This window comes from Ochlerotatus camptorhynchus, unplaced genomic scaffold, assembly GCF_037179485.1.
Source record: "Ochlerotatus camptorhynchus isolate MF236.1 unplaced genomic scaffold, CSIRO-AGI_Acam_v1.1 ptg000009l, whole genome shotgun sequence".
In the NCBI taxonomy this organism is placed as follows: domain Eukaryota; kingdom Metazoa; phylum Arthropoda; class Insecta; order Diptera; family Culicidae; genus Ochlerotatus; species Ochlerotatus camptorhynchus.
In genome coordinates, this window is record NW_027040501.1 from 20,692 (window position 1) to 44,369 (window position 23,678).

Consider the following 23,678-nt stretch of genomic DNA (forward strand, 5'->3'; position numbering starts at 1 on the left):
CAGAAACAATGTAAAAACACTTAGATATATATCATAACAATTAAGGCTGGTACGTTACTGCAGTAACTGGAGCACCTAGGTTAGAAATGAAATGTAATTTATTTTGAATTTGGAACAAATAAAGAGTTAAAAAAAAAAAAAAAAAAAAAAAAAAAAAAAAAAACAGCTCGATTGAGTATTATCATTAGACACTAGCGACTTGAATCATTAATAAGTTTTGTTCCTTACATTTAATCGAAAAGTGGTCTTCAGCCAAGTTGCAGCTTATCACAGTTTAAATTAATCGAAATATTTTGCGCAAAAGTCGGAGAGCAAGGTTGCCCGAGCAATGCATGAAGTATTATCGCTTCTTATTTGGCTATATTTAAAATATGTCATATGTACATGAGTATTTTACTTGGCATATTTGTATTCCATAAAATAAACATGCAGGTACTTTAATCGTTTAGATGCTATAAACACTTTTTAACAGGGTTGTTAATCGATAACCGCAGGAATCGGGTGCAATCAGGGATGTCAGCAGCATCTCAATAATGTAAATGAGTTATGAGCAGAATTCGTAGAAAAAGAAATATGACGACATTTGGGGACAGGCTCGGCGTAGTGGTTGGCATTTGTTTTTTTTTTTCCTTTGGTTTGTTTTCCGTCGATCTTCTTTTCCGTGCTGAGCACCAATGCTACTGACGCCAGGAAGGCAGTTCCCACACCTGGACCCTACCTATCGACCCATCAACTCATGAACCGGGGACCAACCGCTTTACTTCCCTTCCGAAGGAAAACGTGATCAGAAATGTTATGCCTCAGAACATCCCAGCGGCGCCGACTGGGATTGAACCCAGGCCTGCTGAGGTAAGAGGTAATCACGCTTACCACTACACCACCGGCGCCGCTGGTTGGCATTTGTTAGCATCCTTGACTCTCACTCTAAATGTCAGGTTTGAGTCCACAGTATTTAAATGTTTGCCATGGAACAACATTTATATATTCTTTGAAGATTTTTAATGAAATTTCAGTCAACTTTCTAAAACTTACTCTTTGACCAAATCTTTGTTCGTTCCATTTTTTGAGTAATAACTATTTGTTAATTATTTTTTTTTAAAGTTGTGCCCTTTTACAAAACTTAACTTAATTATCTACAAGTCGATCAAATATTGGAAGATGTGCAATTTTATAAGAAATAATATTATCTAACAACATGTTTTTTCTTGTTTGCAGTGAAAGCAGGATTTTTATGATTATTATCAAAAATGATGTTCTTTAGAAAAATAACTTTTGAATCTATGATGAAAGGTCGAAGTACAAAAGGTTGAATGAACAAATGACGAAGGAACAAATGGTCAAATGGACAAAACATGGAATGAAATTTAAATGACGACCATTAATGGACAAAAAATCAAATAAAGGGTCTAAATATCACATAGACAATAGATAGAATGTACAAAAGATTAAAATAAGAAAAATAAAAACGTAGTTAGTATGAAATGTAGTTAGCTTTAATCTGTAAAAGAAATATCCATCGTTTGATGAAGAAATGAACTCCAAGAGTGAGAATTAACTTTCGAGCATTTTCAGTTGAAATGTTCAATATCTTTTATCTATCAAAGATATGACGGGTGGTCAATCTTGCTCATGCTTCTAAAGCAGCCAACACGAAACTCCAACAAAGATTTGGATCTCCTGTTATTTCACTTCACTACTAAACGGTTTCTCAAACAACCCTAAACCAAAAAACACATCAAAGCACATTACTTCTGCTCAGTAAACCAGAAAATAGTATCGGAAATTACAATTCTTATCTGCTGGCTTCCCTCTAAACGAGAGAGACAATCATCACTATCATTATGCACAGATAAATACATCAAACACACCATGAAGGCAATATTTTTTTTTTTTTTTTGAGGATCGACGAGACAGAAATATTTTAGAAACTCGACACTCCTCTACAATTTTTTCCTTATCTACCCATAAAAGTCACATCCTGTCTTCGCTGTATAAGATCCGACTGGAAGAATCTGTGTTCGAAATTGTTTTCCACCCACACAGCACAGAAAGTTGCACATCAGAAGTCAGGCGGACACGTGACCAAGATTAGATCAATAAGTGGCAATAAATAGAAGCAAAACCAACATTTCCTTCCCCTGATGAATTTAATCAAGCACACTTATTCTTTCAAACCCCCACGCGCTGCATCCCTCTGTAACGGCAATGAAGCAATCTCCGCTTCTGTTAAAGGAAGTTGCTTCTGCTAGGAGCAGGTTCGAATTCCGGTCCACCGATGCGTGGCGGACAACGTCAGTGTCAGCCAGTGCGAAATGCTAATGTATTATGAATTAGGATTAAATTTCAATGTAAATTTCCACTTTCAAGGCATGCGGAGGGGAACAGTGTTTGCCTAGGGGCTGCATTTTATTACCTCTAATACTATTATTCCTGACGCCAAACGGCGGTGAATGGTGCTTCCCTCCTGCAGGGCAATCAAGAGCACTCGTCCTGATAGCTGCTTCAGGCTTTGAAAAGTGTTGCAGAGATTAATGTTTTTGTTTATTGTGATTATATGATTGATTGTGTGTTATTGTTGTCACGTTCGTGCAGTAGAAGTGAGGTTATGAAATAGACCACAAACAATTTAAAGTCTAACATTACCGAATAATCTGGCGAGAGCTGACGAAATAGAAAACAACTGCCCTTAAGGCTAAGATTTCGAAAATCAGGTCTTCTTAAAAAAATATGGGATCCAATTTTTTTTCCAAAACTATAGTCTCAAGGATGTGTTATAATGTTCACTTCCTAGAACATATGTTTTACTAAACCTGAGGGACTGATTTGGATTGGGTTTTCCCTCTTTTTTTCTTTAGGGATTCTAACTATTTCGGTAGTCAGTCGACCCTTCGTCGTAAGAATTATTATTAGAATAAGCCCCGGGTTTTTTTTTCTGGATGTTGAACTTACCATGATACTACCCAAAAAACAATTGAGAGCTCTTATAAAACACCTGAGTTGATCAAACGTTGAATAATAGCTTCCAGAGTTGAACAAGAATGTAGTTGTATTGCCATTTGATTAAAAGTTTTAAAAGCTGTTGCAGCACTCTTAAATGATTGTTTACGTTCGGTTTAACTATATGCTTTATAAGACCTACGATAACTTTTTTAGCACCTTAGTTAAACCGATTGACAAGAGTTATATAGAACGTGGAATAAACGCATCAAAACAAACCATTGGGACCTCTTATAAACACCTGAGTTGATCTAACATTGAATAATAGCTTCCAGAGTTGTACAAGAATGTAGTTGTATTGCCATTTGGTTAAAAGCTTCAAAAACTGCTTGGAGCACTCTTAAATGATTGTTTACGTTCGGTTAAACTGTTTGACAGGAGCCATATAGGATGTGGAATAAACGCATCAAAACAAACCATTGGAAGCTCTTATAAAACACCTGAGTTGATCAAACATTGAATAATAGCTTCCAGAGTTGCAAAAGAATGTAGTTGTATTGCCATTTGGTTAAAAGCTTCAAAAGCTGCTTGGAGCACTCTTAAATGATTGTTTACGTTCGACCAACCACAATTTTGTTGCTAAAAATAGCACAAGTGATAGGCACGTTTATATGACTATAAGGCAATGATTATTCGACTGCAAGAGAAGTCACTCAAGATGAGCTTCATATACTTCTCTCATATGATCAAAATATGTATTCAAGAATAGAGCAGATGGAAACGGAAGCGGCTGGCAATCCGGGATCATGAGTTCGAATCTTACTTCGAGAAACCCTCAGTGGGGTAGAGGTAAATTACATATAGGTGTTATTAATAAATGCAAACGTTAATTGAAGACATATATCATATAATCAACGATAACATTTCTGGATAAATTATCTCAATTAATGATTAGAGAGATTAATTGAAAGAATATCAATCAAAGATTAAACAGATGCTTGTTACTACTTCCTTCCATGATCACAGAATGTGAATTATGGCATAATTACATATTTTTTCAATGTGCACAAATAAATTAAATTAATAAAAACTGTACAAGCAATTATTTTGGCGTACCACGACAATTGTTAAACTAATTTTAATCTGTGAATATTGTGAGTACTTACACAACGGTTATTAACGATTCATTAAAAAGTGCTATAAACGCTTTTCACCGCTTGCTGTTCAATTTATATTTAGGAGTCATAAAAGAGTGTAACAAACGCCTCTCAGGTTTCCTCTCTACTAAATTTCAAAGCAGCTGTCTGGGAGTGTCTACAAACGTTGTATAAGAGCTTTCACCAAAACAATAAAGCTTGACTTTAAATATGTATCTATAAACGTTGTATAAAAGTTGCTTCTACTCCTATACCGCGTATACATAAAATGCTGTAGTTGAACAGCCCAACTAACAATTTTCACAATGTAAACGCTTTACTCATTTAATTTATGCAGCCTCAAGCTGTATTCAAACGTTATACGATATGAAGAAACCTTTACTCCACCTCTATACAAGCAAATCTGGCGAACTTAGTCAGCTACTTATAGCTGTTGGAACGGTCGGGAGAAGCTCTTATTGCATATCCATTAACGCTTCTATACAGCTTTTATCCTGCTGTTTAGTTGTGTGTGAACTTGAAACGCGCTTATTCAATCTTTTCCCGGTTATCCAATAATCACTACACAGCTTTCTCTTGAAGCCGGGTTAAATACTGTTTACGCTTTTTTTATGAAGGAATTTATTGAGTTTATTTGGCTGTGAATCAAATTAATCGAAATTAGTTACAAATCATCACCAAATTATTTACCCTGCACCGGAACCTGGAATCGAACTCGAGACGACCTGATTGGCAAACCTTGACACTACCAACTGTGCTACGCCAACACTTTGAACTTATGTAAACAAATCAACATTCCCTTCTACAACAAAATCGCTGAGTAGAGGCTTTATAATAGTGCACATGAATCACTTTTCTCGACTAGTTATAAAAGAGCAGAGTAAAAGCTGTAAAACTGCACACGTCTAAAAATAAACCTAGTTGACTGTGAAAATGCTTCCGAAGTTGCTCTAACACAGTCTATAAGCTGAGTACAGGTTGTTTAGTTGTTGAAAAAGCACTTTTGATGTTTATGTTATTCTGCAAGAGTTGTTGGTTGTGTAGAAGCCATCAAATGAGTAATATATTCACTTTGATAGCTTTGTTTTGCAGCTACAAGTGTAAAGTTGATTAGTGTGTGTATAGAAGTGACATTAGCGTTTATTGGCTGATGTTATTCAGTGCGACTGACAAATTGAATAATGGTTGTGAGAAAGTTGAGTAATCGCTCTCCAAAACTATTTTGCTAGCTTTTGCTTGTAGCTGTATCTGCAGCTTCTTTTCAACTACTTTACAGTACAACGCTGGAAAAGTTGGCTTACAAAGCTGAAAATGTTAGTTGGGAGGTTCTCCAAACCAGTATAAACAAGAGTTTTACAGAAGTTGTAATAAACAAATTGTACAATTATTATTCAGCATGCAGTTGAATAAAATTGCAATGGAAGTGTTTCTTCAACTAGAAATTGATTTTGGGTAAAAGTTGTACTGAATACGTTAGACAACACCTTTGTGTTGCAGTTGTATAGGTTCTCCAAACCAGTGTAAACAAGGGTTTTATAAAAGTTGTGGTGAACACATTGTGCAATTATTATTCAACATGCAGCTGAACAAAATCAAAACGAAAGCGTTTCTTCAACTGGAAATTGTTACTTGGGTAGTCAAAAGTTTATAAAGCATTCCGCCCTCTAGTCATAAACCTCTAATTATTCGAAACAAATTAATTGGTAGTAGGTTCAATATCTCCATTGCAATGATTCATGACCAATTCACTTCTAGATAAACATTTCAAAAGGTCCTATCTGCATTGATCGATTCTCTTCATCGACAATCTCTTTCGTTAATAACTCAGTTGCAAAAGTTTTCCTTGTTGTATTTAACGTTGAGGACGCTAGATGTGAACCTATGTGGTAAAAACAGCACAAAATCTATTTGCATAGCAGTGGTTATCCAAAAAGAAAGTCGATGAAGAGAATCGATCAAAGCAGATAGGACCTTTTGAAATGTTCATCGAGATTTGTGTCGAACCATAATAAATCCAAGGTTTAAGCACAGGAAGCTCACCATGCCCCACCTGTTCACTATGTCCCTTCTTCCCATATCGTGCAGTTTTAGGTTTGGTTAGAGGAAAATACAAGCTGAACATACCATTAGGTCCTAAGTAACATTGACAGATTCTCTTCATGTAAAGACATTCCCAGGTATTTTCAGTACACAGATTGATAAAAGAAGTTTTTATCTAGCATCTAATACGACAAACACAACAAGAAACGGTTATGTGCTCAAGTAATTAACGAAAGAGAAAGTTGATGAAGAGAATCGATCAATGTTACTTAGGACCTAATGCAATGTTCAGCTTGAATATGTGTGGAAGCTTCGGCAATGCAGTCCCGGACCTAGGTGGGTAATATCACAGGTGGGCAGGAGCTCACGGTTTCCCAGTGTTGGTGAGTTCTTTGCCGTTAATGTTCACGAGTTCACTATTTTGCCATACAGAAATTCAAAACAAAAAATTTTATGGGCGTATTTGGACAGTTTTTGACCTGCTTCATACGACCGGAAGGTGTATGCTGGTCACAAATGCCGTGCCAAACTGATTTCCTACGCAATTAATCAACCTTTGATGTCAATTTCGCTAATAAACACGAAGAGCATTTCTTATGGCAAAACTTGCACTAACAAAATGGGCATAGTTCATTTTGGTAAACAAACTAACGCTTCTTCCTACTGTGTCACCTTTCTATTACCTGCCTAGGTCCCGGCCAGTATGTGATTGTGATCGGAGCGTAAAATTATTGTCTGCTTAGGTGTGAAAGCACTGATCTACTCAATTCATTGCGCTATCCAGAGCCAAGAAAAACATTCAGTCACTCACTGACTGCCTTCGCTCGCACAGCATGTAATTGAGGCATTTTTCCATAGAAAATGTACGCTGTAGTCATTCAAAACAAGAATTGGGTACCATCACGGAAGAGTAAACGTGCTGACTTAGTGCTCTGCTGTCAGTGACTCGTTTACTTCCCAATCATTCAGACTGTCACGAGGCAGTGAATGATGAGGTAGATGGCTGTTCATATTCATATGAAAATGACTCATTGAACCTGAATGTTTTGCGCACTGATTGTGATGTATTGATTTGGTGGGTACGTTTCAGTTGAAAATGTTCTTATAAGTTTATTTTCATTGTTATTGTAAGGTTGGGTACGTGTGATGCGATCGCAATCGAACATGTAGGTTTGGCCCTTAGCCGATTAGATTTTGATGTGTTGTCGTGTGCATACGCGTCCTCCATAACACGATCATGAGGGCCGTACTACACTGAGGCATGAAAGGTCATGAAAGTTACATATGAATTTCGCGACTTATGAAAGATTTTTGTCTAACTTAAGGTAGCTCTTATACGCCTGTAGGCATTCCATTTTCCCAACCGTTGACAGACGAGTGGTTCTGACACAAAACCCGTAATCTCAACGTCCATGGTTTCGGTTCCAGTCTGCTCCGTTTAATAATTTTTTGTCGACATTATTTTTCATAAGGCAAATCTATGAAATTCATATCGATTTCTGGTAGCTAAAATTTATATGTAGTTCTTATGGAATTCTTACGTTCTTTTGCCTCGGTGTAAGTATCCGTAAGATATTACGGCGAGAGTCAATTGCGAAAAAGGTACACTTAAGTACCATTTGTGCAAAGGTTTGTGGCCTACACGATGTTGCGTGATTTTTCTAAATGGAGCCATCTGTTTGATTATAAAATATTATTAAATTGTTACTTAGTTCAGAATATCGCAACATGTCTTAAATTTCAGATCTTCAAAAATTTAATGTCCTACACTCATAAAATTTGACATATTTTTACTGGTGAATTTCCATGTAAACTTCTACATGATTTTCATGTGTCCACACATTAACAGAATCCACTCAGAAGTGCACATGTAATTTATGAGTCAAATGAATAGTATGTGTGGTCACACATGAATTTTATGTGTGCACATAAGAACTATGTGTCTGACACATATTTTGTTTACTACATTGCGAAAATTCATATGTAGGACACATACAAATTAGCATTGAATTTTTATTAGTGTAGAGTATCGCGTTTTTGTTGGAAATCAATATCTTGAAAGAAAATTTCATGTTTCGATGCCTCAGATTATTGATTTATATTATTTTAGTGTGTTAAATCCTCCGGTATTTTGAATATTTCTTTAAGTTTTGAATCTTGAATCATACTAGTATAAACTCTAGTATGAAAATATAAGAATAATCAGAAGACTCGTAGTCTTATTTATTTTTCAAAACAAGATCTTTTTTTGTATCTGTGAATCTAAAAAAAAAATCTTAATACTCTTCATATATATTCTTTTGATTGTTTTTTTTTCATGAATTTCACAATTGGTTTAAAACAAAAAAAAATATATAAAAAGCATCATCCATTTATCGATTAACTATGAGTTCTTTGAAAATTATTTCAATTCCAAGAATTTAGATACATTTCTATAGACCAGAACAGGGCTGTCTTGCATCAATGTGGAGAGAGCAAAGTTAGTGATGAATATTGTATTACCATCACCCTTAATAAAAATGGTATGGTTATTTTCCTTAACAACATGTTTGGGGTATCATCCAAACCATTTGTGGAAAAGTTCGACAATGTGGGTTATCGTTCATTTATGGTATTTGTTTATTAGGGTTCGTCGCACTCCAAATACCGCATAACAATTTCCAATCTTTCATTTACGTCATGCAAAAAACTATATTAATACCCAAGAGGAAGAGAAGACAATACGGGGGCGAAAACGAACCACTTTTCTGTCAAACACGAACCAGCTCGTGACTGGCCGATTTGAAGTGAGTAAGACAGAGATAGCAATAGATATAGATAGAGATAGAGATAGAGATAAAAGAGTAAGAAGCCAGTTGTCTCCCTTCCTTACACGGATAGAAATCTCCTTATACTTTTTGGCAAATTTCTATTGCTGGTTATTCAAAAAATGTATAAGTCAACTAATAAGCAGACCCCTTGTAAAAAGTTAATGAAGATCATGTGTCTAATGAAATTTATAAGCGGTCACACATACCCTTTATGCATTCTTCTATGTGGTTTGTCTTATGGAATGTATAAGGCTGATGTTTTGGCAAAATTTATAAGTGAAACACATGAACAAAATAATTGATTTTCGTTTCATGTAGATCAATACGTGCTCTCTCTCTCTCTTAGATCAGTCGGTTACTCGGAGATGATTAAAAGTGGCATGATAAAAAATAATGATCATGGAAGCAATAAAAACTAAAAATGGGTACAAACCGGATTCGAAGCACGACTGTTGTGATTATCAAACCTGTGTTTTCACCACTGGTCTTTCAATGCTTAGGAAAATTGAATTGCGAAAGGAAAATAAACAGCGCTCATAGTACGATAATTCGGCTGCTGACATGTACGTTTGACGGTTTTTGCTATTTTTGTTGTCCATGCATGATTGAAAAACGAGAAGTGAAGGTAAACGATGCGATAGGTTATTTTTTAGTGATTACTGTCGGATTCTCTTGGTCACTGACGAAAGAAGTATGGAAAAGATGATTTTTGTACCGTAACAATTTAATTTTGGTTTTCGTCAAACGTCACTGACCAAACTGACCGTTACCAACTCTGGTCCAGGATTGTAAATTATTTCCAAATCAAACTTAATTTTTTTAAATTTAAGATATATGAAATTTTTTAAAACCCGGATTGTTGTATCTTTAACATTGTTTCATCTCTTTTGGATCTTTAAAACTTTTTCTTAGTGTGCAAGATGCAGAAAATTACAGGCATAGAATCTTGAAAACATTTTTAGTACATGACGTCAAAAATGTTGCAACATTAGACAGATGCAAAATTTGGAATTTTCGCTCCACAGTGTTCAAACGGTTTCAAATCGGGTCCTGATTAGCTTCCGAAAGTTTAAACTCATTTAGTGAGAAACTGACTTGGCACAAACCATTTGAAGTTGATATGGAAATTACTATGGAAAAACAAATTTTTTTGTTCATTGTCTTCTAGCCTTTTTACATATTGTATTGTTAACAAAGTCTATTGCTATTCTATTGTGAGCAACACTGTATTCTGCAGTGCGACATAGTAGCCATGATTTTTGTCCTCTATTCTACGCGCCATATACACCAATGTTGCCTGCTGAACCGTTGATTGAGCATAATCATAAGACATCAGTGACTTGAATCATTAATAACTTTTGTTCCTTACATTTGATCGAAAAGTGGTGTTGAACAAAGTTGTAGCTGGGAAAATTTTCAACAAGCTTAGCTATCATTTTTAAAATTAGATTTAAGTGGTGAATTTTGAATTAGATATGAACCGAAATTATGCTTTCTTCATAGTAATTCCCAAATAAACTTCTAATGGTTTGTGCCCAGTCAGTTTCTCACTAAATGAGTTCATATTTTGGGAGGCTAATCAGGTCCCAATTTGGAACCGTTTGAGCACTGTGGAGCGGAAATTTCAAATTTTGCATCAGTCTAGCCAACATACTACTACTATTTCGTCAGTTTTCTACAGATTTTGATTGAACAAATTTCGACTAGACCGAGAATCTAACCCACCACCTCCAGCTTGGAATAACCGTGCTTTTACTGACTGGGTTACCTGGCCCCTAAGGGTTTTCAACAAAGCAACCAATTTATCAAACAGCACCTTCCATATTACTTTAGAGATTCTGAAATAATTCAAACACATTCTGAGTAATTGAATCGTTTTAAAGATTTTGGACTTACAACAAGTATCCGAACTATTGGATAGACTATTGTTTTAAATCTTGGATATAGCGAACAACTGCAACACACATTAATCAAACCTGGATTTTTCGCAAGACTGCAAAACCGATACTCATAGTTTGTCAAATTAAACCACTTGAACATATCAGCACAGTATAACACTTTTCATTATCGTTGATGTGGTAAAAAAAAATATTTTGAGACGCATTTATCCACATATCTGCTGGTTATTATCAATATTATTCAAACCCATAGTTATAGATATTGGTGGGATGTGTTTTTCGTTTTTTCAGCATTTCTTTTATGTTTAACATAATTAGTTCCTGATTATTCAGCAATTTCAATACTATCTCAACGAAGCTCCAACTCATAACTCAACCTGGTTTGCAATCTGTGTCTGACAGGTGTGTGATAATGATAAGTAGTGCTTAAACAAGATGATGTATTGATAAAAGAAGATGGTTACACCTTAAAGTTCTGCCATTACTAACAGGAAAAAAAGTACGCATATTCCTGACTGAAGCATCTTTATAAAGACTACATGGAAATCGTGACAAAACAGCACTCGTTTCAACGAGAGAAAAGAACAATCGGCAGAACGAATGTTTGCAATATCAAAATCAGACAGCAGCAAAATGCTTTCCCTCCATCCGGAAAGGTCTGCGCTCCGTTGGAACCATCTGCTACCATCAATCGGGGGGGCGAAAAGTGCGAGCTGATCCGGATATACGTCTGTTGTGCTATTTTGACTGTAATCCCTCTCACTCTGCTACTCTGTATCGTAGCTAGCATTTCATACTGGCTGACAATGTTAAGGCCAGAGAAGAGAGGCTGCGAAACTTCCCGTTTTGTTTCCGCTGATGTCAAACTGAAAGGGGAGATTGATCCATCTTCTCGGAACCATTCAAAGGCCTGTCAGTGTAGGAAGGATTTTCCCGCCCTGCGTGTGCTTGTCCTTATTTTCAGTCGCCCTTGAGATCATCATACTGCAATTACCATCACCACTCAGTTCTAGTGAAGAGTTGTAATTTTTTCCGAAAAGGGTGGAATGGGGATACCTTGTGGGAAGATTGGAGGTTGAAAATCGGTAGGCATTAAACTTACCCGTCTTCACTTGGTATTTTAGCGTTGTGGCGCAATCCTTCACCAGCTGTTGTAGAGTAACAGCATGCTCCGGAACATCCAAGTTCAGGAGCATCTTCATTTCCTCTGGATGGTGAAAATCAAGGATCTTCTCCTTGCGGTCATTCTGGATGTTGACATAGTCAATGAGTAGCTCCGTTATCTTCTGCAGAAACTCTCGAGTTTCCACCGAATCCGATGATTGGATCACGGGAATAATGTCTGTGAATTAAATCAGATTGGAAAATGTGTTAAAAGTTAGTAACATAGATGACGTGTAAATAGAAAATTATTATTAATGCCCGCTTAATTCCTCTTGCTATAATTGATAACCGATACGCGTATTTTCTCTAAATTGTGCAGACTTCTTTTGAGTTTTGTACTTATACTGGATTTGTTTCCATTAATTTTTCATCACTTAACTACGGTATTGATAAAAATGACTATAAATGACCATCTATATCTTTCCAAACCCATTTTTTATGATTATGCTAAGATCTACGGTATGAAGCATGGGAGTAAATATCACCACAGTTATCTTTTCAATGTATGCTTTTTATAGTTTATGTATAGTAGTCGGAAGAAAACGTTCCCCAAGGGAGCATCTTTCAATACAGCATAGGATTACGATAAGTATGTGCTCATGATTTATGGTTTTTCAATGTACAAGAGACATTTTGCATTGTAGAAAAAGAAGATATGCGTTCGTATGACGTCTGACTTAAAAAATTTAGCAAACGGCACTAATCAATTGTTGTTACCCAGCAAATTACTGTTTGGGAAGGTTTAAATAATGACCCCATGATTTTACTCGTCACAATTAAACTCCCACCCTTTCCCGTTGGAATTCCCACTGCGTTATTTAGCGTTTATTGCCGAAAATGGGAGAATAAATGGCGCACTCCAACAAGCCGGAGGGTGGCTTTTAATATCGAGATCCCTTCAAGAATGAGCTATTTTATTAAATCTATACACACGTCAAAACGAGGGGGAAGTGTAACCCTCCGGTTTGGTCCTTCACTGTGCAAGATACGCTTATCTGCGAAGGTATTTTCCCGTTCACTGAAACGAATGACGGGGCCCGGAAAACACTGAAGAGCTGATGCCCAAATTGATTCCACCATGACATTTTAGGGGGAGGGGGAGAATAGTAGTCTGTAGCAGAATGGTGAAACACACTTCATAGATCCACCTAGTGGTGCGGTCCTAAATGTGTCCCTATCCGGTGTGTCAAAATCAGTTGCCGTAACTCAAAACTAACCTATCTCAAAGAATTTTCTTCAAACGCACAAACTCCTTAATTTTCAAAATTTTTGTTGAGGGTATAAGAAAGATAAAAAGGTCGTGTTATTCCGCATGGCAGAGCTTAGTCTTTTCTCGCGTTGGTGCCTGCTTCAACATCGTTGCAGAATAATTGCTAATTGAGGATTTGGAAAGAGCTTAAGTTGTCCTTTTGCAGGACATGACAATATCACATTGACTCAACAAAAGGTATTCTACTTCATTTGAAGATTTTAAGGTTTGAAAATGACTCCCAAGGAATAGGATTTTATTGTGGTGAAATAAATTATTGCTGAGTGTATACAGAGCTGGCAGAAGCTAATTTACTCTGCATAGTCTTGTAAACCGAAAAAGACATTTGTAGTGATAACTAGTGGCAGGGTAAATTCGTGATTTTTCAGAGCTACGAATGCCACAAAATTTGACTTTAGCCTCGAAATGTTCTTAATTCCGCAAAATGTCCGAAATAGGTTCAAAATGACAAAAGTAAATTAAGAACTCTTTTCTTTTGTCGCAACATCAGCGAAACTTATGTAGTTTCGATGATGATGAAGTACATTGAGTCTAGTCTTAGCTGTACTATCATCGATCTGATATAAGATTAATCTTTGTCAAATTGTCAAAACAACACTTCTTTTTTATTTATTGAAAAACTACAGCGCTTGGAATCTGGGTGCTGCGGTAATGGCTTCTTTTCAGTGTAGTAATCAGCACTAATCAGCCATCGGCTGTCAGCAAAACAATATTATGCGAAAGCTCAAGCAAAGTGGAAAAATTTTTGATGCAAAATGTTTAAAAGTTATTTAATATATTTCAAAAAAAAAAATGTGGCTTACATTATCATCACATCGCACTACAGTTATGACTCGAAATCTTTTGGAATGTTTTACGAAGCCCATGCGCTTTTTAGAATGCTATAAAACCGCGATAAAACCTGCAATGTTACTTGGGAGTCCATCTGTTTTGAACAGTAGTGTGATTCAATGTGCAATACGCATGAATTGATGGATAAAGATTATTAACATTTCAAAGTTTGAAACACTAAAAATCAATGTGTAGAACACATTGAACCATGCCGAAATACACTCAAAATAAATGTGATTGTGCATATGAAATATCAAGTGTTTAAACATTTCGATCAGACGTGTAAACTTTTCTGAGTGTACAAGTTGATTTCTAGTGTTTCAAACTTCGAAATGTTGATAATATTTCTCTATCAATTCAAGTGTATTGAACACCGAATCACACTACTGTTCAAAACCGATGGATTTGAAGTGTTTTGAATTTCAATGAGATGTGAAATGCTTGTTCTTGCCAAGCAAGCACAATAATACTCTATGCCCAGGGAAGTCGAGAAAATTTCCAACCCGAAAGATTCCCTCGACTGGACCGGGAATCGAACCCACCGAGGCGATACCGTGCCTTTACTGACTAGGCTGCGAGGCCCCACAATAATAATGCAAATACCATGTCTTTCGAATACCGTGAGGAACAGTAATCGTTATGCCGCGGATACACTTGTATGAGAAACTATGATCATGAGCATTATTTGTATAATAAATTATGAGCACATCCATGGTCACACTTGTATAGTTTTTGCATAGTTGTTGTAAAGTGCTCATAATTATTATACAAATAACGCTCATGCTCATAGTTTGTCATCCAAGTGTATCCGCGGCATTACACTTGAAAAATGATTATCTGAAGCATAAAGCCGTTGGTCCCCGGTCCATGAGTTGATGGGTCGATAGGTAGGGTTCAGGTGTGGGAGCTGTCTCCCTTTCGTCGGTAGCATTGGTGCTCAGTACGGAAAACAAGATCGACATAAAGCAAATCAACGAAAAAAATGATTAGGAATCCTCGTATGTTTCGATTTGTCAGGTGAACAAATTTCAGCCCTGCAAAGTGCAAAATTTGAGCAAAATATTTTTGTATTGTAGTCACTTTAAAACATTATCGGTCATTCGTAGCTTGTCCAGGGATAAGCTTTGAACTCGTGACGTTTAGTGTGAGAGGCATGAATGTTAACCACTATGTCGGACCATCCCCTCGGCCAAAATAATACTATGCCACCATGATGATGGATCATCGACAGCAGACGCCGGTTCAATCATTCCTGAGCGTAAGTATCAGCGTTCATCGTCTCCACACACTCATAATGCTTGGCAAACCTTGACCATTTTACCGATTTTTTCGGTAAAAATAGACTTATCGACCATCAGGAGGTATTGAACATCGGAAAAGTTCAACACACAGCAGCGATGTTTATAAAAATGCAAAGTAGCTCAGAAAACCAATAAGAAGTTATTGTAATTGTGTCTACAGATGCCTAGAAACTTGCAGAGCACCACAGAGAAGTTTAGATAGCTGTAAAAATATCAAGTAACTATACTGCCTATAATCCCATATCAGTCCTATATGGAAAAAGTAGGCATTGAGAAAATGGCAGTTGAAGTTAAGAAGAGCAATTTCCATGCAAATAAAAAAAAAACATCATTGTAAATTAATCGGTAATTTAGCAAGCTAAAAGCAGTTGCCTTGTATGTTTTGTTCTATTAGCAAAACATATGGCGATTCAAAAGGCAGAACTATTACTTGACCTCTGGACGATTGAATTTCAGGATGGGACTGATATGCCTTTCTTGATGGGACAAACTGACTTGATGTTGTTTTCACATTTTTCATGCTCAAAGTTCTTAGTTTTATCACGTAACATGAAAGTAGATACCTATTGATAGTAGATAGCGTTATTATCTTAAAATTGATGAAAATCCATATGGGATTGATATGCGATTATATGCCATATAGATGAGTAAAGGGTTCTGCAGAGAAGTTAAGATATCTGAAGACAAGTTGAAGGATGATCAAAAAAGTTCCATGAAACTTTACACATGTAGAATATATTATCGAATATAATTCCATCCATACATATAACATTTGAACTGTTCTATTATAATGGAGTGTTAGATTGTGAGATTCAATTAACTGTCGAAACTCAGACTATGCAGTCTTACGATTCAAAATTAAAACGAAATTATTGCATACAGGTCTACTTCCATTTATTTAGTACCAAAGTGTTTTATGGGATTATGGATTGAGGGTTATTAGAATGATGTTTTGTATTTGTAATTAACAAGAAGTTGTTGTGTTAGACACATAAAAACTGCGAACAGCGATCAGGAAATCGCTGATTGTGACTCTTCAAAAACAAAATTGGCAGGTTTTATGCGCACAACTTATTCTTTACAACCTCTTAATATAACTTACAAATACAAAATCATTTTAATATCTTGTTATTCCATTATATCATGTTTTATAATTTCAATGCAAAATGAATAGAAGTACCCTGATTGCAAATCGCCCCTACGTTTCAACGCCAGTTAAAGCATTCTTCAGGGGTTGCTAAGTCATGCATTTAGGGGTTTGCTCAGACATGCATTGTGTCGAAATAAACCTGCATCGCTGATTTTTTGTTATGTTGCGTATACTTTCAAGGGGGAATATAACATGCAATTAGTACCTTTGGTCCCATGCCCTGAAAATCATGAAAATCGATTATAATCATTGTTTTTCAATTGAATACCACGAGTAAAGTCCATATCCATATTATACAAAAAAAAACCTTTTGTTCCAAAACAACTAAAAGTTCGTGGTTCAAATGTTTAGATAAAAAAAAAATAAAAAATAAATTACTAAAAAAATTTGGAGACCACTTTAAGGCGAAAAAAAAATTAGATAAAAATTACAAATTTTTATGAAATTCTAAGATCCACTTTAACTTTTTTTTAATGGAATTACTGAATAGATAATCTAATGCCTTACTGCCCTTTCTATTTGTATTGAGATCCCCAAATTATTTTTCAAGTTTTAAGGAATTTGGTTGGTATTTGGATCTGTACCATATTTTTAAAATTACTAATACCCCGTACATACTATGGCTTATATCATGTAATATAGGTTGCCTTGCAATGGGCACTCATACATCTAGTTTTCACTGGAAATCCTATGTATGAGTGCTCATTTCAAGACAGCCTATGTTACATGATATAAGCCATAGTCTGTCCGGGGTATAAGGGAACGTCGATGGGAAAATGATATAAAATATATATTTGCTTGTTTAAAATACACACAATACCGCCCATATTTAAGATTTGAATTGAACAAACTGTGCAAAACAACTGTGTAGACCGCAAATCAAATCGACTCTTATACTAAAAGTATAAAACCACTTGATATTTGAAGGTTTTATGCAAGGTTGCAAAGACTCATTTCAGCTAAAATAATGTTTTTCGGAATAATAAAACCAAAAGATGGTATGATGGCATGTTTTACTTGTAACTTACAAGAAGAGGTTACAAAGTATGCGTTGGAAACATAAAACCTGTAAATTTTGCTTTCTATGAGTCACAATCAGCGATTTGCTGATCGCTGAGTGAGTGAGTGAGTGAGTGAGTGAGTGAGTGAGTGAGTTTGTGAAAAATCGCTGACTGTGACTCTCATGAGGTGAAATAAACAGGTTTACTATGTCAAACACATTCTTTGCAACCTCTTCTTGTATCCTACCAATTCAAAATTTGATCATGGCATCTAATTATTTCATAATTTAGAAAAACATTGTTTTAGCTGAAATGAGTCTTTGCAACCTTGGTTTTATGAAGCTAAGTATAAACTAAGGATGCTCGAGTGGAAGTCATGCGTGATCGTAATTATCAGAAATATAAACACAAAATCAGAATTTTAGTCATAAAAATGGAGAAATTGGAGAGATCTATATGAATATAAACCATATTTTGAATAATAATATAATTTTGTACAAAAATAAACTCCAGAACATAAACTAGTTTGGAAATGCTTAGTGGTTAGCGGTTATCGTTAGTTTCCGATAATCTCATAATCAATTTATCGTTTAGAGGTTATCGTAGCTAATAGAAATTAAATTGCAACAAAAATAGAAGGGACTTCAGATAGCCTAGTCAGAAAAGGTACGGTATTACCAAACCAGAGTCGACGGTTCAATTTCTGGTCCAGTTGACTTCCATGGGATTTGAGTATCATTGTGATTCCCAATAATATACAAATTTATGTATTGGCTGATATGGACAGCATTCAATTACTGCATCACTAAGTTGAGAGCAGGTGAAGGCTCGTTTATGAAGAGAAGAAGAAAAACAAAAATATAACGAGCACCGAAACATGGAGACGAATGGCAATAATCAGTTCAAATTACGGATCGTAAGATTGCCAAAACTCAGTCAAGTTAAACTGTTCGTAATAGGTTTTATATTTTTAAAAACATGTTATCTCCACCATCCATTTTCCATTGGAAATCAGTCATAACTTTGGCTGTTAGATGTTAGATAGATTGCATAGCCTAAACTCAGAAAATGAGCAGCACTTTGAAATCTTCGGAAAATTTTGAAGCATTTTAACTTGCTATTCTCAAAGCACTCCAGCCCAGCATTGAGCGCATGGCATATTCCAACCTAGCTTCCATAAAATTTGCTTTTATTTACACGAAATTAAATGTACAACCAAATGTCTGTAACAAGTGTCGCCAATCACCACCAGATTGTGTACCAACGACAAACAGCAGCATGTTTTTGATATTGAAATATTTGCTCTCCCTCTTTTCGTTGCAAACCATCCCTGTACCATATGCAGGCGACGAACGTCGCTACATCGCCTGAGTATCTACAAGAAACTACCCCTATTTGAAGCTACCTATACCCTAAATCACGATGCACAATGGGAATTTTAGGAAGAAAAAGGATTAAAATTGGCTGTCGCTGTAGTTCCAAATATGTTATATATAAAATATATGATTTCTTAATGTGAAAAACCCAAGACATCGATTCCGCTTGCGCACGCTACGGTAAGTACGATTGTTGGCACTCATTGCTCTCGTATAATACTGAAATTTATTGAACAATAGGTGACCATTAGGAAACTATTGAAAAGTTTATAGGATAATATGGAGTTAAATATGTGTAGATAGGCTCCAAACAAGTGCTACCATAGCATGCGTCGAATGAAATAGTGCGAAAATTATTGTTTTATCCAAATGCGAAAATAGTTCATATTAGGATTTCAACGGTAGACGGCAGTTTTAATCCTATCTGTCCATATCATTTCAACTGTGCGATGGTTGGCGTAACGCAATGTGGTGAGGAGCTTGGCAAAAGGGAAGTTTTAGAGAGGGTTGGTTTTAATTTAACATTGCATTTATCATTCCAGCCCGGATGCCGTGGCGGAACTGTGCAAAGGTATGCGTGGAATGCTGTCCGTTATTAAATTTATCTTAAAAAAGTACAATCTCATGGTCGAGGCGAATGCTTCTTTCATGTTTTCTTTGTGCAAGTATGTCGTAGCGTGGAATTTAAATTATCCCCGAATTTTTCCAATTACTGGAGCAAGAGATAAAAATTTAGAAGGAGCCTATTTTTGACATTCACATCCCAGTATGACATAACGTACATACAAAGAACTGTGTTTTCCTGTGATCGGGCAGTGCAAATATTTGGACACGAGTAATACGATTATCCACACTTTAACGGATCGTTAACTGCAGACTAAATCGAAAGCACTCGTGCGGAACGATAGAATGTTTTTGATTTTCCCTCATTGTGTACGCTACTATTCTTTGGTAAATTGGTTTTCAGTTTTTGCTTCCTTCTAGCGGTCATTGTTGTTTTACAATTACGTAAGAACTACAATTGAAATAAGGTATTATCTTTTGAGAAAAATAGAATCTGTATGTCCCATTTTATTTGTCATTCAAGTTAAGTGAAGTTTTGCTGATATGAGCATGATAAAGCTTAAGTAAAGATACAATCAACCGGGGGATGTAAGATTCGCTTACAATTATGTGGAATTCTTCATCAGGGGATGTTAGTGGAGACCGCATGAACCGACGATGCTATATACCGAGCTGCAGTCCAATGCAAGAAAATAGATAAAGAAATATGTGGAGTGTATTAGTGAGTGAAATTAATCATGTCGAAAGAAAAAGTGCCTACGAAAAAGTGCAGACTCGAACCACGAACGTTGCGATTATCAGACCTGTACTTGCTACACTGCTACGCTAAAAGCAAACACAGAGGGCTCATTTCCTCGTATACTCGACTTCATTTGCTTTTCTGCTGTAGGTGAAAGCATATACAGAACACTAAATAAAAAAGATTCAAAATCATTGCATCGTCTGCAAGGTCAACTTCTAAAATCCACTGCGATGTTCATCAACAGAGGATGATAGGAAATGGAACTAACATTCATTGTAATAATTTTTTGGTTTGCGTGTATCATTTTTTTTATCCGGAGCATGTAGTATGGTGCAGAAAGTACACTCAAGTATTTTTTACACGATTTTTTCACGACAATTTTTGAAATAACGTGTTTTGTAAAAGCGAAGTCGATTTGGTTCTAACTGAGTCGATTTGGATCTAACTGATTTTCATCCGACAAGTAGGCTTACTCAGATCGGGATTTTCCGCTTCCGCTGTCATTGCGCTTGGGCCTTAACTCTTTTCTGAGGAATGGGCTTGGCAAAAAAAAAACAAACTAGTATGTTTACTTCGAGTGGGTTCACCGGTCAATATGGGTACATACTTTCGGACGGGGACCACGTGTAGAGGCCGGAAATCGATGATTCACGCCATTTTGGAATCCAAGATGGTGACTTCCGGTTTGTGAAAACTGTTGAATACCCTACAATATGGTATTTCTTCCAAAACGGGGACGATGTGTAGAAGCCAGAAATTGGTGATTCACGCCATTTTGGAATCCAAGATGGCGTCATCCGGTTTGTGGAAAACGGTAAAATAGCCAACAATATGGATATATCCGGAACGGGGACGACGTATGCATAGAGGCCAGAAATCTATGATTGACGTCATTTTGGAATCCAAGATGGTGACTTCCGGTTTGTGAAAAACTGTCTAATACCCTACAATATAGAGTTTTTCTGAACGGGGACGGCGTGTAGAGGCCGGAAATCAATGGATGGCGCCAATTTTGAATACATGATGGCGACTTCCGGTTTGTGGTGAAATTTTTAATATTGAAGGGTATTTTAAAGGCCATACATCGATTATTAACACCATTTTGGAATCAAGGTGGTGACTTCTGGTTTGTTAAACTGCTAAGCTAAGTTACAGAACAAGTTTTTTATATAAAGTTTATTTTCGATAATCTGTATTTAATATTATTACATTTGCAGGAATTGTAAACATTGAATGTACAATAATAAAGAAAAACATGTGATACCAGCAACTTGGTTGTGGAATGCATGTAGCCCTAGAGGTTTTCTAACAAATGTTAATGGCCTCAATAGAACCTTACATAACTGGAGCTGGAACATAACTGGACCATGTTCTCTAGTGAAATAGCGAAATTTAATTTGAAGTTTCATTTAAATGGTCTACTTCAGGGCATACCGTACAGTTGAAGAGTTCATAACTTAACGTGTACGACGTCCAATTAGCTAAAAACCGATTTCAGTAACAAGTATTCTTCATGCACTTGGTTTTATTATCTGTGACAATTTGGTCAGAAACAATTTCAGTTATGTTAAGTACTACTTATCGTGACGCTTTCCGCCCATTTTCAAAATTGCTGCTTGCAGTGAATGCACGTCCAATCGCGGTAATTATCGCCAACAGAATGACGAACTCCAATGTTCGTCGGATTATCGGATCACACGAGAGAACCAACATTAATCTGATCGATAGATCCTCTCTTTCTCACCTTTCTTTCATGATCCGTGACTTCTATACCTTTCTTGCCTCAATGAATCGTAGAGTGTCATACGCCCTCGCTTTCGCTACCTTGCTTGAGAAACTCTCTCGTGAACCAAGTCCACTACCGCTGATTAGGCATGGAAAATCATTTACATTCATTTCGTACATTCATTTACATTCATTTGTCTCTAACTTTTTTCATCAACAAAATTCCGTAAAATAATGTATGAAGCTTTTGTAGTTTTTATAATTAGCTACAACTTTAGTCAGCAATTCAAATCTGTATCTTTTATGCATGATGAACGAGAGCAAACTGAACCCACCATTGTTTTTGACTGAATGTAAATTACATTCACCGAAAAACAATAACATGTTCTGCCCTATCTAGTTCATCATGCATAAGAGATACAGATTTATGAATGCAAATGATTTTCCATGCCTGCCACTGATTGTCATGATCGGGTTTCCGCATTCTCCTCTCAACCAACAGGCGCTGACAAATCCCGAATACTCGTTGCTCGTATTAAGCAATAACCATACCCGAGCTCTTTTCCCGATCATTCCCCTTCAATTGTACGATCGGTAGCCTTTTTCCGGTAAGGGATAGCGTTTCTATTGATGAATCTACGCGAAACTGCACCAGTGCATGCGACACCTAGGTTTGAAATCCAAAACCACAAAAGTGATGATGTACTAAAAAATATTCCATACGATTTGACAGCTAGCAAAACGTCATTATCATTTTCACATCATTTCCATCTGCTGGCCGACCGTAACGTAGACTCATCAATACTCACTGACAGCATGAAAACAGTGCGTTCGTTATAGAGCGGGTTGGTAATAGCATACACTGATAAATATTATTACATTATTTTTAATAATTATTTCATTATTTTATTTTCATCGCCCAAATTACTACTATACTGAGGCCATCACCACTAGTTAGAAAACATTTAGGTCTACATGCATTCCACAACCAAGTCGCTGGTATCACTTGTTGTTAAACATTCAATGTATACAATTCCTGTAAATTTAATAAGATAATTATTGCGTATTTCACCCAAAGTAGACTCCTGCGTTACTAACAATCCCTCAATTTTATTTTGTTCGTCTTAGAAATATTTTAAATTCATAATTTTCAAAGTTTTATTACCATTAGTGTGTCAATACGATACTCTATTGTAAAATGTCACACTTTCTTACATTGATATGGTAAATGTTAATTTTTATCGGACTGAGCGAAAAAAAATCTGAGGGATTATTTTTTACGCAAAAGTCTACTTTAGTGCAAAATACGCAATACAGATTATCATAACTTCTTCTTCTTCTTCTTCTTCGCATTTCAAGCTTAATACTTATGGCATTTTATCTTATTACGTGCTCTCAACTTAGTGTTCTAGATGTACTTCCACAGTTATTACTTGAGAGCTTTCGATGCCTGTACCATTTTTGCATTAGTATAATTGTGTGGCAAGTCAATCATACTCTGTTGCCCAGGGAAGTCGAACAATTTTCCAACGCGAAAAATTCCTAGACCGGACCGGGAATCGAACTCAGCCACTTCCAGCATGGTCTTGCTTTGTAGCTCCGCCTTTACCGACTGAGCTAAGGGAGGCCCCCGAAAATAAACGTTATTTAAAAAGTTGTTGCTTACAATTTTCTTAAGTCTTGCCGTTTTTCGGTTTCAGCATCTGATTTTA

At 36.2% G+C, this 23,678-nt stretch overlaps 1 protein-coding gene across 1 annotated transcript in view; it reads right to left on the reverse strand.

Annotated features, from left to right (window-relative positions):
* Window positions 1-23,678, reverse strand: part of LOC135699094 (glutamate decarboxylase-like) — a 47,836-nt gene that overhangs the window by 11,631 nt on the left and 12,527 nt on the right. The window contains exon 3 of the mRNA XM_065219283.1: window positions 11,945-12,184. Coding sequence (XP_065075355.1) covers window positions 11,945-12,184 — 240 coding nt within the window. The remainder of the gene's footprint in view (window positions 1-11,944; window positions 12,185-23,678) is intronic.